Genomic DNA, 16,545 nt, shown 5'->3' on the forward strand with positions numbered 1-16,545 from the left:
GCTCTAGTGTCCTCAAACAATCCCCCCTCCTTTATTCTGGCTAGTGCCAGGAGAAAGGAGGGGGTTGAATGTTCAAACCTCCTACACTGTGTGCCGCCATTTTTTGAGCGAATGCACAGTGTAGGAGGATTAGATACAGTGGTAATCACACAGTATAACACGAACATACACACACATCACATACACAAACATAACTTACCTGCTCGCTGCGCCGCCATCACTGCCTCCACTCCTAGTCCTTGCTTCTGAACATATGGACGGAAGCCGCGACCGGAAGTAGTCATCTTACTGTCCGGCCGTGGCTTCCGGTCCACATGAAAATGGCGCCGGATGTTGCTCAGCCGAAGACCTTACTTTTGGTCTGTGTGGGAGCGGCGCATGCGCCGTTACCACACAGACGGCGTACGCTATAGTGAATGGAACAGCTCCCGTTCGCATTCTCTATGGGGATGTATGTGCCGTATTCCATCTTTGTATGTGTCGTTAATCGACACATACAGAGATGAAAAAAAAAATGGCAGCCCCCATAGAGAAGTAAAAGAAAGAAAAAAGAAAAAAGTACAACACAAAAACACAAATAAATAAAAAAAAATTAATGACATACTAAAAGCAATAACATATAAAAACTTTTTTTTCGTGACACCTTCCCTTTAATTCCTGTGAAATGCCTAAAGGGTTAAAACACTTTCTGAATGCTATTTTGAATACTTTGAGGGGTGCAGTTTTCAAAATGGGCTGATTTATGGGGACTTTCTAATATAGAAGGCCCTCAAAGCCACTTCAGAACTGAACTGGTCCCTGAAAAAATGGCCTATTGAAACTTTCTTGAAAATATGAGAAATTGCTGCTAAAGTTCTAAGCCTTGTAGCGTCCTAGAAAAATAAAAGGACGTGGAAAAAACGATGCCAATCTAAAGTAGACATGTGGGAAATGTTAACTAGTAACTATTTTGTGAGGTATTACTATCTGTTTTACAAGTGGATACATTTAAATTTAGAAAAATGCAAATTTTTGCAAATTTTCGCTAAAATTTGACGTTTTTCAGAAATAAATCTTGAATTTATCGACCAAAGTTTTTCACTAATATAAAGCACAACATGTCACGAGAAAACAATCTCAGAATCGCTTGGATAGGTAAAAGCATTCGCAAGTTATTACCACATAAAGTGACACGTCAGATTTGAAAAAATCATGGTTGTCCACAAGGCCAAAACAGGCTGTGTCCTGAAGGGGTTAAAGCGTACTGACTATTACAAGTATAGCCTCTAAGAAACCAGCAGCAAAAAACTTTTGCTGCGTTTTACTAATATACTTGATATAGCAATGGTGAGCTGTGGTTTGTTCCACCAAACATGCTAGGAAAAAAATCTATCTTGTCACCACATGGAGGAGTTTCTGTATGTGGCTGCTTTTCAGGTCAATAGAAGTATTTTACAGCTGTATACGGATCTGTCTCCTAGTCACCATAACATTATCAAGTATATTAGTAAAATGTTCCATATAATTTATGCTGCTGGTTTCTTAGAAATAAAATGCAACAGAAGAAACCCTCTAAAATGTCCCATGTAATAAGTAGCCTGTGGGTTGGTAAAGATTTTGCCATGTTCTTAGTGTTCAGAAATTGTTTGGAAATTAATAATCTTTAAAAACCTCTATGTATACGACTAGCCCTATTTTATGAACTCTTTTTTACATAAATGACAAGGTTCTGGTGAATTGTTTGATGCTGGTTCTAGAGATCAGTGTCTAAACATTAACCAGTTATAACTTCTAAATCACAAATTAACCCCAACTTCTCTATCCCCTATATCCTATCCACCCCTAAAAAATATTCTCAAATCAAATTGTTTTACTTTTTTAAATTCTGCATATTCTTCCCCCGGATAAAAGAGATTTAATTATTTTACAGAATTATAATATGTGTGAAATGTAGCTCCAGTGACGATAGACTTACTGCTGTCTGTAATTGGGGGAGGGGTATTTCCTTGGGAGTCAAATTATTGTTTTCAGATCAGAACATTATTTTAGCCAGTTGCTTTTAAAGCGATTTGCTATCATTTCAGCAAAATAGATTCAGTTAAAAATTGAAAAACTGAAGGAAAGCAAAGCTTAAAGGCCTAAAACATTGATGGTTTACCCCTATAATGGTCCATCAATGTTGGATCTGTGGGGGTTCACCGCAGCTTGTCTATGCATGTGGCTGGGGATGGTACTGCAGCTCAGCCTAAATATCTTCAGTGAGTGCCTCATAGTGCTGATCGGCAGGGGTCTAGGCGGTTAGTCCCCCTCTGATCAAACATTGATATGATATTGATTGTATTTTCCTTGACCGAGAGAGATTATAAAAACTGGTGGATTCATTAAAGAGAATTGATGTAGAACTATAGGGAGGTTTGGAGTAAATGTACAGCTTGCAGCTATGGAATATTATTGTTAAAGCCAAAATTAGTGACAATGGTACAGTAATTGCTTAAAGTATTTTATTATTTCAGGACATCCTTATGACCCTAAAGGAGAAGCTTTCGATCAATGTAATTGAGCACTTTGCACTAGCTCTAGAAGAACAATATAACATCTCAAAGCTTTACCTACTTCATGAAGAGGAGCTTATAGAACAGGTGAGCTTGGCAAATTTAGAGAGGAATCTAAGATCATTTAATATTTTAAGTTTCTCTCAAAATACTATCTGTAAACTTAGGTTTAAACTGTGTTCTTCCCTGTTAGTCGTCTGTTCTCCATTATCTTCGAATGTGGTGTTGCCTGACAGAACCATTCTCTCCTACATGCTGTAGTATTATTTATTAATCTTTTTTATCTTTTAATTCAGTCAAATTTTGGTAGAAACATTCCATTATAAGATTGGAAAAGTGTCCAGGAAGCTCCCACTAACTAAAATATTACTTACACTGGCTCCCACAATATGGAGATCGACTAGTTTACTTTTGTCTGCCCAGTAACCCGCATGTATTTTTCTGCTACCTGTGATATCTAGCAGAGGGAATAAAAATGAAATGTTAGGTTTTGCCAAGAGATTATTTTAAGGTTTTGCATTGTGGTGCTTCTCTATAGTAGTCACAAGGTAAAAAAAAATATATAAGAGAAAGAATAAAAACGTTGCTAATGCTCGATCGATTATTTGGAATTATGTATTTCTATTTTATGTAACAGTTATTGACCAGTATGACAGGACAAGAAATAGACTCAGCAGCTCCTCCTGCTGGGCAGAACAGTAGTAACAATCTGTGCACAAGCACTGTGCAACACACAAAGAAAACAAAAAAATACACAGATGTGTCCGTTGTTGGCACAATATAAAAACATACAAATAAACAAAGAAGAAAACCTTTATAAAAGATCATTTGATTAAAAAAAACGATCAAGTGGATTATAAGCATTATTAATAGAAAATACCACATAAATTCTGACAAATGCATGCAGCTACATTCTTAGAGCACATTGTTTAATTTTCATATATATTTTTTGTAAATATGTCATTACCTTTTGTGCTTTAACCCCTTCCTGCCGCAGCCCTTTTTCTGATTTTCATTTTCGTTTTTTCCTCCCCACCTTACAAAAGCCATAACGTCTTTATTTTTCTGTCTATATAGTCGTATGAGGGCTTGATTTTTGTGGGACGAGTTGTAGTTTTTAGTAGCACCATTTATTTTCCCATATAATGTACTAGGAAACAGGAAAAAAAATATTTGTGGGGTAGAAAATGAAAAAAACAGCGATTCCTCCATGGTTTACGGAATTCACTGTGCAATTAAAACAATAGGTTAACTTTATTCTGTGGGTCAATACAATTACGGCAATATCAAATATATATAGTTTTTTCTATATTTTACTACTTTTACATGTAAAAACCTAAGTGTAAAAAAGAAAATTTATTTTGTGTCGCCAAATTCCGAGAGCCATAACTTTTTTATTTTTCCGTCGATTAAGTGGTGTGAGAGCTTGTTTTTTTGCGGGATAAGCTGTAGGTTTTAATAATCCCATTTTGGTGTACATGTGACAGTTTTGATCACTTTTTATTTAATTTTTTGTGGGAGATGAGGTGACCAAAAAATAGAGATTCTGGCGTTTAAATTTTTTTTTTTTTTTTTTTTTTTACAGCGTTCACCCTGCGGGTTAAATAATTATATATTGTAATAGTTCAGACTTTTACGGACGTGGCGATACCAATTATGTTTATTTATTTTTTTACTATACTCTAGGGGAAATACATTAAAAAAAACTTAATTTAACTCATTTTTACTTTTTTTTTAGTCCCCCTAGGGGACTTCAACCAGCGATCGTTAGATCCAGTGGCGTAACTACCGCCGTAGCAGCAGTAGCGGCTGCTACGGGGCCTGCGGCATGAGGGGGCCCGTGTCGCCCGCCGGCACGGGCCCCCACCATGGCCGGAGGCTCCGCTAGCAGCCGCTATGGCTGCTACAGCGGGACGCCACTGAACACTACGGCAGAGCAGGGAGGTATCTCCCCGCTCTGCCATTAACTGGTTCCCGACTGCTGGCTGTGTTTACGGCGAGCGGTCAGGGTCCTTAAAACCCGAGCCATAGACTTTCTACGGCTCGGGTTTTAACTTGCTGCCCGCGCGATCGGGCAGCTGAGTGTCGGGTCTCCAGCTGTCAGTGACTGCCGGGGACCCTGAGGAGAGGATAGAAGCAGCTTTCACTGCTTCTGTCTTCTCTGATCACTTGTACACAGCGCTGAATGCGCGCTGTGTACAGGAATAGAGACAGCAGCAGCGGCGCTGTCTCTATTCCTCCCGGTGATCATGTGACTGGTCACATGATCGCCGGGTGCCGTTAGTGGCAGGCTGCTGCTGGGTCTTACTAGACCCAGCACAGCCCTATTAGTGACAATCGTCACTATGAGAGGGCTGATTTCCCCTGTAACTGGGGCTGCCGTGCAGCTCCAGTTACAGTGGAAAAACATGGTGTAAAAGAAAGAAAAAAAATATATAAAGTTCCCCAAAGGTCTTCTTTGACCTTTGAGGGACAGACCATAGTAATAAAAAAATAATAAAGTAAAGTGCAAAAAAAATGTAATAATAAATACACATAAAATACCCACCCCCAAAAAAAAACGTTCCCCCCCGCCAATCATTGTTGTAACTCTAGCGCTGACCCAATTACCCTAATATAGACATGTAATATATAAACATTTACGGTAGACAATGGCGATCACAAATAAAAGGTCTATTTTAGGGTAAAACTATGTTATTACCAAAAAAAAAATAGCTGAAATGTAAAAAAGCTTATTTTTTTACTATTATTTTCAAACTTTATGAATAAAAATTCTAAAATAGCAAAAAAGGCGTGTATAAAAACGATAAAAAATGAAACCTGCATTGTCTGCGGAAAAAACTTCGCAAAAATCACGTCGTTAGCCCAACAAATAAAAAAGTTATAGCCATTTAACTAACACGTGCTAAAAATGGCTAAAATGGTCCTGAAGGCGCAAAATAGAGCAAAATACATGTATCCCCTCCCCTCAGGACATGTATCCCCTCTCCACAGGATATCCACAGGACATGTATCCCCTCTCCACAGGACACGTATGCCCTCTCCACAGGACACGTATCCCCTCTCCACAGGACACGTATCCCCTCTCCACAGGACACGTATCCCCTCTCCACAGGACACGTATCCCCTCTCCACAGGAAACGTATCCCCTCTCCACAGGACACGTATCCCCTCTCCACAGGACACGTATCCCCTCTCCACAGGACATGTATCCCCTCTCCACAGGACACGTATGCCCTCTCCACAGGACACGTATCCCCTCTCCACAGGACACGTATCCCCTCTCCACAGGACACGTATGCCCTCTCCACAGGACATGTATCCCCTCTCCACAGGATCTCCACAGGATAAGGGATACATCGCTGGCATTGATAGGGAGAACGGGGGACTGAAAGTCCCCTGAAGTTCTCCATCACAAACCTCGGACTTCCGGGGTCTGTGTCGGCAGCTCCGTAGAAATGAATGGAGCGCCGGTCGTGCTTGTGCGCATGCGTGACCAGCGCTCCTTTCATTTTTATTGAGCTGCGCAGACGCCGGAAGTCAGAGGTTTGTCATGGAGAAGTTCAGGGGACTTTCAGTCCCCCGTTCTCCCTATCAATGCCAGCGATCACACATGTATCCCCTATCCTGTGGAGATCCTGTGGAGAGGGGATACATGTATTTTGTAGGACACACTGTAGGTCGCATTTTTTGGGAGGGGGGACGCTGTATGGCGTTCCCTACAGGGGGGGGAACGCTGTATGGCGTTCCCTACAGGGGGGGGTGGCTGTATGGCGTTCCCTACAGGGGGGGAGCTGTATGGCGTTCCCTACAGGGGGGGGCTGTATGGCGTTCCCTACAGGGGGGGGCTATATGGCGTTCTCTACAGGGGGGGCTGTATGGCGTTCCCTACAGGGGGGCTGTATGGCCCTTCTCTACAGGGGGGGGCTGTATGGCGTTCTCCACAGGGGGGGCTGTATGGCGTTCTCTGCAGGGGGGCTGTATGGCGTTATCTACAGGGGGGCTGTATGGCGTTATCTACAGGGGGGGGGCTGTAAAAAAGGCACTATCTACAAGGGGGGGGGGTTGTGTGACACCCAGGGGAGGGGGGGCCCCAGTCAAAAGTTTGCTATTGGGCCCAGTCTTTCCTAGTTACGCCCCTGGTTAGATCGCTTGCACAATATAGTGCAATACTAATGTATTGCAGTATATCGTGATTCTGTCAGGCATCTATTAAGCCTTCATTAGACCCCCAGGCAGCCATAGCAATTGTGATTGCGTTGCGGGTGGCGCGATGAGCTGTTAGAGGGGGTCGTCCCCCCTCTTTCTAACGATTTAAATGGTGGTCGCTATTGACCGCAGCATTTAACGAGTTAAACGAGTGGGATCACGCTGAAGTGTCGGCTGTAGCAAACAGCCGACAACGGCATCTTATGGAGCGGGTTCATTCCGTGAGTCCGTTCCGTACTTCCCCTACCCGACTTTGGCGTATGGATGCGTCAAATGTCGGGAAGGGGTTAATATGGATTAAGACGATCTAAATATGTTAACATTTAATTTACCACTTTTTCTATGACTTCATTCCCCTGTTTGGATGACGCATAACTCCATGGGTGTATCTATAGGGGGTGCAAAAGTAGCAGTCACACCCAGGAATTGGTGTCCCTCTGCCACATAACAAGACAACAGTATTATAAATGGCAAATGGTAGATTGTTAAAGATTTTGCATTGGCACACAGGAGCTTCACCTTACGTCTCATACCTCGCTGCACCTGTATATCTTCCAAAACTAATGTGACGAGTGGCAGAGCACAAGGAGAGAGCAAAGGGAAATGTTAGGGCCCTAATACCAATGATCGGACAAATGAGAATCGGAGTAACAATCACTCGTCCCTATACATAAGCAATCATTGCTCCGTGTGAAAGGAGCAAATGAGCGCCGATCAATGAGCTGTCTCGTTGATCGCCCTCGTTTACACGGCCCATGTTGGACCGTATAATAGGACCCTAACTCTGGATGAAGGCTTACTCCCATTGATAGAGTGGCCCGGCCCTGGCTCAACTTGCTGCTTATAAAAGATAGTACTACTGGCAATTTTTTCAATATGATACAAGCAATATATCATTCCCCTACATCTCATATCTATTCTAGGGCTTATTACACCGAGTTTCAAATTATCAAGAGGACCCAGACAGGGATGTCCACTCTCTCCTTTATTGTTTAATTTATGTATAGAGACCATAGCTAGATCTATCATACAAAAGGATAATATACAGGGAATTAAAATGAACAACTACGAAGTTAAAGTGGCAATGTTTGCTGATGACCTTTTGGTTTTCTTACATAATGTAGATAAAGACCTGCGTAGAGTTATGAATATTCTTAATAATTATAGCCCCCTATGAGGCTTTAAAATCAACTATGAAAAAACGGAGATATCCGGAACTTCAGAAACAGGGATTAAAAATTGGCAAACAAGAAATAAAATATTTAGGCGTTAGGGTGGGGCGAACTAAAGAATTTATCTACAAGAACAAAATACAGACACTATTACCGAATGTTGAAAAATCTTTACGAATATGGAGGGTCTTGCCATTCTCTCTGTTTGGAAGAATGTCACTGGTGAAAATGGTACTACTTCCGAAAATCTTACATACATTCCAAATGATACCTTTCATAATAAAAAAATAAAAAAATAAATAAAAGAATTATAAGCGGCTTTTCTTCGATTTATTTGGAGAGGGAAAAGACATAAAATGTCTCTAGATAGATTTCAAGCTTCCAAGCAGGGAGGGGGCTTATCCTTTCCAAACCTGAAAAAATACAATTGGGTATGTATCATGAGATATCATATTTAGTGGATTAGAGAGAGATCAAATTCGGTTTATAGCAGAGCTTGAGGAGGCTTTATTTTTTTCCACCGTTTCCTCTGAGCTCAATTGTTCTGGCACGAAATGCTGACATACGAGTAGCCCAGAGGAATACAATGTTATTCAGTGATACATGGAAGGTTTGGTGCAAGTGTACCTCTATATTTGGAATTTCACCCCACATTACTAGGTTTTCCATAATAGGAGAGCACCCTGCATTAGTGACTATTATACCCAAAAGAGTCATTTTAAAATGGCAAGAATGTGGGTTGAAATCTATAATTCAAGTGATTCATCGAGAAAATGGAATGATTTACACCTTGTCACGGGGCGGGTTAGTGGACCCACTAGGCCGTACCGCCGCAGCGGGGAGGCAGCTGGCCAAACAACAGGACACCCCAGAAATACAATGTCCCGCACAAGGGTACCTGAATAGTCCAGACGGTGGCCGCAGCTCTGGCACAGATGAGATGGGTGCAGCAGATGGCGCCAAACGTGGCGTATGACACAGGAGCCGCAAGTTGCGCCAGACGTGGCGGACTCCTCCGGGCGTGGCAGAAGACACAGGACGTGGTGGATTCCTCCGGACGTGGCAGATGACACAGGACGTGGCGGATTCCTCAGGATGTGGCAGATGACACAGGACGTGGCAGATGACACAGGACGTGGCAGATGACACAGGACGTGGCAGATCACACAGGACGTGGCAGATGACACAGGACGTGGCGGATTCCTCCGGACGTGGCAGATGACACAGGACGTGGCGGATTCCTCCGGACGTGGCAGATGACACAGGACGTGGCATGACTCGATACTAAGGCACAGCGCGGGAAACAGGAACGGGTAACAAGGCACGGGTAACAATTGGAACGGGAAACACTAAGGGACCATTTGCAAGACAGACTTGGAAAACTAACAACGCTCAGGCAAGGATTAGAAGGCCGGGGGCCTTCTTATAGACAAGGAAATCGTGGCAGTTGATGATGATGACGATTTCCTATTTGCGCGCGCTGGCCCTTTAAGGCCGGGCACGAGCGTGCCCGCGCACCCTACGGGACACAGCCAAACGGAGCAGAAGTGAGCGCTGGCGTCTCCTAGGAGGGAGACGGGGACCAGCGCTCACGGATCCATGGCTGCGGGCGTCGGGAGGTGAGTGAACCCGATGGCCCGCGGCCATGGACGCTACAGTATCCCCCCTCTTACGCCCCCTCTTCTTGGGGCCAGAGCGAGAGAGGAATTTTTTAATAAGAGCAGGAGCGCTGAGATTCTCTTCTGGCTCCCAGGACCTCTCCTCAGGACCAAACCCTCTCCAGTCCACAAAATAGAAAGTCCTTCCTCCTACCCTTTTGCAGTCCAGGATCTCTTTTACCTCGAATACATCAGAAGGACCGCTGGGGGCAACTGTGGAACTAGAAGTCTTGCTGTAGCGGTTCAGGACCACTGGTTTCAGGAGGGACACATGGAAGGAGTTTGGGATTCTGAGGGTAGGAGGCAGCCGCAGCTTATAGGAGGCAGGGTTGATCTGTTGCAGGATCTCGAAAGGACCAAGGAACCTGGGAGCAAACTTGTATGAAGGCACCCTCAAGCGAATGTTCCGAGAGGACAGCCAAACTTTACTCCCTGGAAGATACTGAGGCGGCTCTCTTCTCCTAGTATCCGCCTTTCGCTTCATGCGATCTACCGCCAGCAAAATAGAGGACCGGGTCTGTTGCCAGATTTGCAGGAAGTCCCCATATGCAGAGTCAGCAGCGGGTACCTGAGATGAAGTCGACACAGGAAGAGGGACTTTGGGATGTTGACTGTACACGATGTGAAATGGAGTGGAGGTGGTGGACTCACTTGTGTGGTTGTTGTATGAAAACTCTGCCCATGGAAGAAGCTGTACCCAGTTATCGTGCTGTGAAGAGATGAAGTGGCGGAGATAATTCTCCATGATCTGGTTGATCCTTTCAACTTGCCCATTGGACTGGGGGTGATAGGCTGAGGAAAAGTCCAAACTCACATCCAGGAGTTTACAGAGGGCTCTCCAGAACTTTGATGTAAACTGAACACGCCGATCTGACACGATGTGAAGAGGCAGGCCATGCAAGCGAAAGATGTGTAGAATGAAGAGACTCGCCAGACGAGGAGCAGAAGGTAGGCCGGTCAGCGGGATAAAATGTGCCATCTTAGAGAACCAGTCCACCACCACCCAGATGGTGTTGCATCCTGCTGAGGGAGGAAGGTCTGTGACGAAGTCCATTGCGATGTGCTGCCAGGGGGCACTGGGTACAGGCAGAGGTTGAAGCAGGCCGGCAGGCTTGGAGTGAGTCACTTTGTTAGAGGCACACACCGTGCAAGCAGAGACAAAGTCCAGAACATCTTTAGGTAGCGTGGGCCACCAGAAGTGACGAGCAATCAGGTCTCGGGTTTTACGGACACCAGCGTGCCCAGCCAGTTTAGAACTGTGTCCCCAGAGGAGAATTCTTCTCCTGTCTGCCAACCGAACAAACGTCCTCCCAGGAGGGATGTCTCTAATCTGCAGAGGATAAGTGGTGACAACGCAGGATGGGTCTATGATAGTCTGAAGGGACTCCACCGTGTATTCCATCTCAAACGATCTGGACAGGGCATCGGCCCTCACATTCTTGTCCACGGGACGGTAGTGGAGCAGAAATTGGAAACGGGTGAAAAACAGCGACCACCTGGCTTGACGGGGATTCAGTCGTTGTGCAGACTGAAGGTAGGTGAGGTTCTTGTGGTAGGTGAAGATCAGGATGGGGTGAGCAGCGCCCTCTAGAAGATGTCTCCACTCCTCCAGGGCCAATTTGATGGCCAGTAGCTCCCGATCTCCAATGGAGTAATTGCGCTCAGCAGAAGAAAACAGTCTTGAGTAATAGCCACATACCACTGCCGTTCCTTTGGAGCTCCTCTGGAACAGAAGTACACCTGCACCAACAGAGGAAGCATCCACTTCCAGAGAGAACTGCCGAGATACGTCAGGATGATGGAGGATTGAGGCTGAAGTAAAGGCTCTCTTGAGGCTAATAAATGCGGACTCTGCCTCTGGAGTCCACACTTTGGCGTTCACACCCTTCTTGGTAAGGGACGAGATGGGGGCCGTCAGAGAAGAGAAGTTAGGAATAAACTGCCGGTAGAAATTGGCGAATCCCAGGAACCGCTGTATGGCCCTTAAGCCTTGAGGACGTGGCCACTCCAGGACAGCTTTCACTTTCTCAGGACCCATCTTGAGGCCTTGATCCGAGATGATGTAGCCCAGGAAGGGAAGAGAACTCTTCTCAAAGACGCACTTCTCCAGCTTGGCGTATAAATGATTCTCCCTTAATCGTAGTAGAACCTGACGGACATGCCTCCGATGAGTCGTCTGATCTGGGGAGAAAATCAAAATATCATTGAGATAATCAGCAACACAGACATAGAGTAGATCTCGGAAGATATCATTAACGAACTTCTGAAACACTGCGGGAGCGTTACACAGTCCGAAGCGCATCACCAGGTATTCGTAGTACCCGTCCCGGGTGTTAAAAGCAGTCTTCCATTCATCACCCCGGCGAATCCGGACTAGATTGTAAGCCCCCCGCAGGTCTAGCTTAGAAAATGTTTTGGCTCCTCGTATGCGATCAAACTGTAAAGGATCTGCCAGGCACAGCTTCTGTGTATACGCCCATAGGTAATCAGTCTGCACCTGCTCCTATGTCTGTGAGACTGACTCCATCTTTCACCACTCAGGATGGCAGGCTTAGGAGTGGGAGAGCCTATCACAGCCTGGCCAGACGGAGCTAGCTCCCGCCCACTGTCTATTTATACCTGCCTTTCCTGTTCCTCCTTTGCCTGTGATTCTGCTCTGCTTGTTTCCTGGCTCTGCTGCTGCTGCTTGAACTACTGATCCTCTGCTTGTTATTGACCTTGGCTTTACTGACCACTCTTCTGCTCTGCGTTTTGTACCTCGTTCACTCCTGATTTGACTCGGCTCGTTCACTACTCTCGTTGCTCACGGTGTCTCCGTGGGCAACTGCCCCATTTCCCTCGCTTCTGTGTACCCTTGTCTGTTTGTCTGTCGTGCACTTGCTGAGCGTAGGGACCGTCGCCCAGTTGTACCCCGTCGCCTAGGACGGGTCGTTGCAAGTAGGCAGGGACTGAGTGGCGGGTAGATTAGGGCTCACCTGTCTGTCTCCCTACCCCGTCATTACACAAACAGCTCAGAAATGAGTGGCAACGGGTATTTGTTCTTGACTGTGATCAGGTTGAGGCCCTTGTAGTCAATGCAGGGACGAAGGGATCCGTCCTTTTTAACGAAGAAGAATCCAGCCCCGGCCAGGGAGGAAGACTTTCGTATGAAACCCCTGTCCAGATTCTCCTTGATATAGGCCGACATGGATAGAGACTCTGGCAAGGAGAGAGTATATACCCGTCCACGGGGGAGAGAGGCATTAGGAACCAGTTCAATGGGGCAGTCATAAGTCCGATGTGGAGGCAGCGTCTCAGCCTCCCTTTTGCTGAAAACATCTGCATACTGAGCAAATTGGGAAGGCAGTCCCGCCAACGACTGAGGCAGAGGAGGCTTGACAGGATGGATCTGCAACGACCATGGCACTTGGAGCCCCATTGGAGAACCTCTCCAGAATTCCAGTCCAGGACTGGGGCATGTAGTCGAAGCCAAGGCAGGCCCAGCGAATTACGCCTGAAAACACGACTCCAATACGTCGGCAAACATCTGCCCACTCATTCAAATGGGTTTGCCGATGTACTGTGCCGACGACCTGTAATTTTACGCGTCGCTGTCAAAAGACGGCGCGTAAAATAACAGCCTCGTCAAAGCAGTGCAGGACACTTCTTGGGACGTAATTGGAGCTGTTTTTCATTGAATCCAATGAAGAACAGCTCCAAATTACGTCCGTAATTGACGTCTCGCAAAACGCGAGTACGAGCAATTACGTCTGAAATGCAGGAGCTGTTTTCTCCTGAAAACAGCTCCGTAATTTCAGCCGTAATTGACGTTATCGTGTGCACATACCCTTAATGGTTTTGTAGAGACCATCCTTATCTCTGGAATCCATCAGATTTTTATAAAATAATACCAAACACAGGAGGTAAAACCTCAATATCTCATATCTATCATATATTACATATCACTAGGATAAATTATAAAGAGTTTAATTCTAATTGTTTTGAAAAATGGGCCAAAGAAACTCTCCCAGATATTAAAATATCACCAGTTGAAATCCAGGAAAAAATATATAAGGGTTGGAAGAATACCAATATAGCGGTGAAATCTGAGACATTAAGAGAACTTCAATGGGAGATAAGTTTTCGAGCTTATATGGCTTTTAACGTGGGTTTCGTACCCAGGAAAAATGAGCTGTCAAAATCCCGAGAGCAACAAAGTCCAACTGATGCATGTCCAAAATACTCACTTCTCAAAGCTGGACTATGGTATTCTTTGTGGAAGTGTCCACAGATTCAGATCTTTTGGAACCAAGTAGTCTCATTTATTAATACTGTAGTAGACAAGTCCTTAGTTATGAATCTGTGGACTCTCGTCTTCAATGCCGACTTAGAGTCAAACAAAATAGAAATAAAGACAATTATGCTATTAATATTGACAGCAAATAATACTATTTTGAATGCTTGGTTAAAACCCCACAAACCAGCCTATAAAAAGGGAGGGGAGGGGGATTCAATGTATTATAATTAGGGTCAGGAATCGGAGAATATGTATCCTTGTGACCTTATATTAATATCATTGTTTTTTCTGTTATTCATCTTATTGAAATAAATGATTTAAAAAAAAAAAAAGCTTACTCCAACAAGTGTATTTTTTCTCAGTTTCCCTTTCAGATAACTCATGGATGTATATTATCATTTTGTTTTTTTATTACAAAGGATAGAGATCATTAAATTATTATTTTTAATGAGAATATGTACAATAGACAGGTAATCTCTAGATTATTAAATATTGTTATTATAAATGTGCTTTGTAGGTGGTGCAGAAGAGAGAATCCCATGACTATAGATGTCTCTTCAGAGTTTGCTTTGTACCCAAAGATCCGCTAGATCTCCTGCAAGAGGATCCAGTTGCCTTTGAGTATCTCTACTTACAGGTAAATATGTCCTACTTCAAAACATATTAGTGTTAAACAGCATTATTACATGGAGATCACAAACCATGAGTTAAAATCTAAAAAAAATCTCCTTATGTACCTAAGATCAGGCAAAGAATCTACAGGGAATATACAATCAATTCTCAAGGCTTTTCAGCCCAAAATCTCGGAGTTCAGAACATCAGCGGTACTTTCCTGTTAAAAATCCCAGTTATTTTACAGTTTATGCTGTACTGAGATCCTTAATAGAAAAGTGCTACTGATGTTCTCATCTTAGCAGTATTAAACTTTACAAACACTCCTGGGTCATTCCTGGAACTCCTTCCTTTCAAGTTACATGGTGATTTTCCTCAAAAATTAGTAAATAACTTGCTATTACCTATACTCTATACCAGTCATGCTCAACCAGTCGCTCTGGAGCCACGTGTGGCCTGCCAGAGGAGCCCTCAGTTAGTAACATAGTAACATAATTTGTAAGGCCAAAAAAAGACATAAATGCATCCAGTTCAGCCTCCTATCCTGCAATGTTGATCCAGAGAAAGGCAAGTTATGGCCAAATGGTTACAGCATGCATACTGACAATATTGCAGACATATCCTAACCCTTAAACAATGTTCATATGCATTGAATAATACCAGTGTGCTAAGTTTCACAGTAAAATAACTACAGATGTATTCTGTTTTATGATTTCTTCTAGAAATCACGACCACACCTGTCCATGGGTTGTGTCTGGGGTTGAAGTTCAGTTCTATTGTAGAGAATGGGGTTGAGCTGAAATACCACACACAACCTGTGGACAGGTGCGGCACTGTTTTTGGAAGAAGGCAGCCATGTTTTTCTAATCCTGGACAACCGTTTTAAAGTTAACTGCGGCTCACAAGGTACAAAAGGTTGTGGAGCTCTAAAGGTCTTAGCCGAAGTTCTTTTATAAAGCAATAGTGCTGCTGTTTCTCATTTCAGAGGTCATTAAATTTGCAGCAATTTTTCTTTTTTGTTTTTGCTAATCTTTCTCGTCTAAAGTTTTATTACATTTATAGCCATTTTAGGTCACTAATGTTTCCCACATCAAGTTTTGTTAGCTTACTAGAAATTTGCTAGTATACGGGTGCAACTGCACTAAATCACTATTAACACTAGTAAAAAAATTTGCATTTATCCATTTAAAATCATGGATCAGTAACCTATCAAATGCCACCTATATAAAACATGAAATTCTATTTATCTAGAGAAAATTCACCTGTAGAAGACAAAAGAACAACCGCGTCACCATGTGGTAAAAAATACTTTTCAAAGGAAAAATATAAAGAACATTGATTTTAAGATATACTGGATCGACTATGGCTCACATCTGTTCATGGTAGACTGTCTAAGGGTGCTTTTACACTGGCAAATATGGGCCGAAACAACGAGCGTCGATCAACAAGACAGCTTGTTGATCGGCGCTCGTTTGTTCCTTAGACAAGGAGCTATGATCAGTAATCTAAGGGGATGTTGCTATGATCGCTCGTCCACCAGACATTTCTATCTGGTTGGCAGCACATCTCTGTTTACACAGGGAGATATGCTGCCGACAACGATATTTTTCTGGGAGAAAAACAAAAGTTGGATCCAGCGCTGATGGATGTAAAAAAGGAAACTTCTTCCAAGTTTTATTATAAGTTTAAAAGTAGAAACAGCAGGATATTTTCCTCCGTACAAGGGGTGATCAGAAAATCATGCCTATGCGTTTCAGACGCTTCCTGCGTCCTTACTCATGGCTGGTAATGATATTTTTCTGCTGCATAAACGATATGATCAGCAGATGAATGAGCGTTTGCTCGTTCATCGGCTGATTGTTGCCCTGTTTACACAGGGCAATGATCAGGGACGTTTATATGAACTCTCGTTTGCCCGATCATTGGCGCGTGTAAAAGGGCCTTAATCCTTACTGTCACCTGCTCAATAGGAGTGATATTTATTCCTTTAAAACACCCACCATATGTACTTGTATTAGGTGTCTTGACAGACTATTCTGAATGAAACCAGATGTTGCATTAAATCGGTGACTGTTTACGCTTTTTTT

At 43.7% G+C, this 16,545-nt stretch overlaps 1 protein-coding gene across 2 annotated transcripts in view; it reads left to right on the top strand.

Moving 5' to 3' along the window:
• FRMPD1 (FERM and PDZ domain containing 1) overlaps positions 1-16,545 on the top strand; it is a 173,373-nt gene that overhangs the window by 130,542 nt on the left and 26,286 nt on the right. For both annotated transcript variants that reach the window (XM_075825560.1, XM_075825561.1), the window contains exons 8-9: positions 2,493-2,618; positions 14,364-14,483. In XM_075825560.1, the coding sequence (XP_075681675.1) occupies positions 2,493-2,618; positions 14,364-14,483 (246 nt within the window). The remainder of the gene's footprint in view (positions 1-2,492; positions 2,619-14,363; positions 14,484-16,545) is intronic.

The sequence above is a fragment of the Rhinoderma darwinii genome, chromosome 1 (assembly GCF_050947455.1).
Source record: "Rhinoderma darwinii isolate aRhiDar2 chromosome 1, aRhiDar2.hap1, whole genome shotgun sequence".
In the NCBI taxonomy this organism is placed as follows: Eukaryota; Metazoa; Chordata; class Amphibia; order Anura; family Rhinodermatidae; genus Rhinoderma; species Rhinoderma darwinii.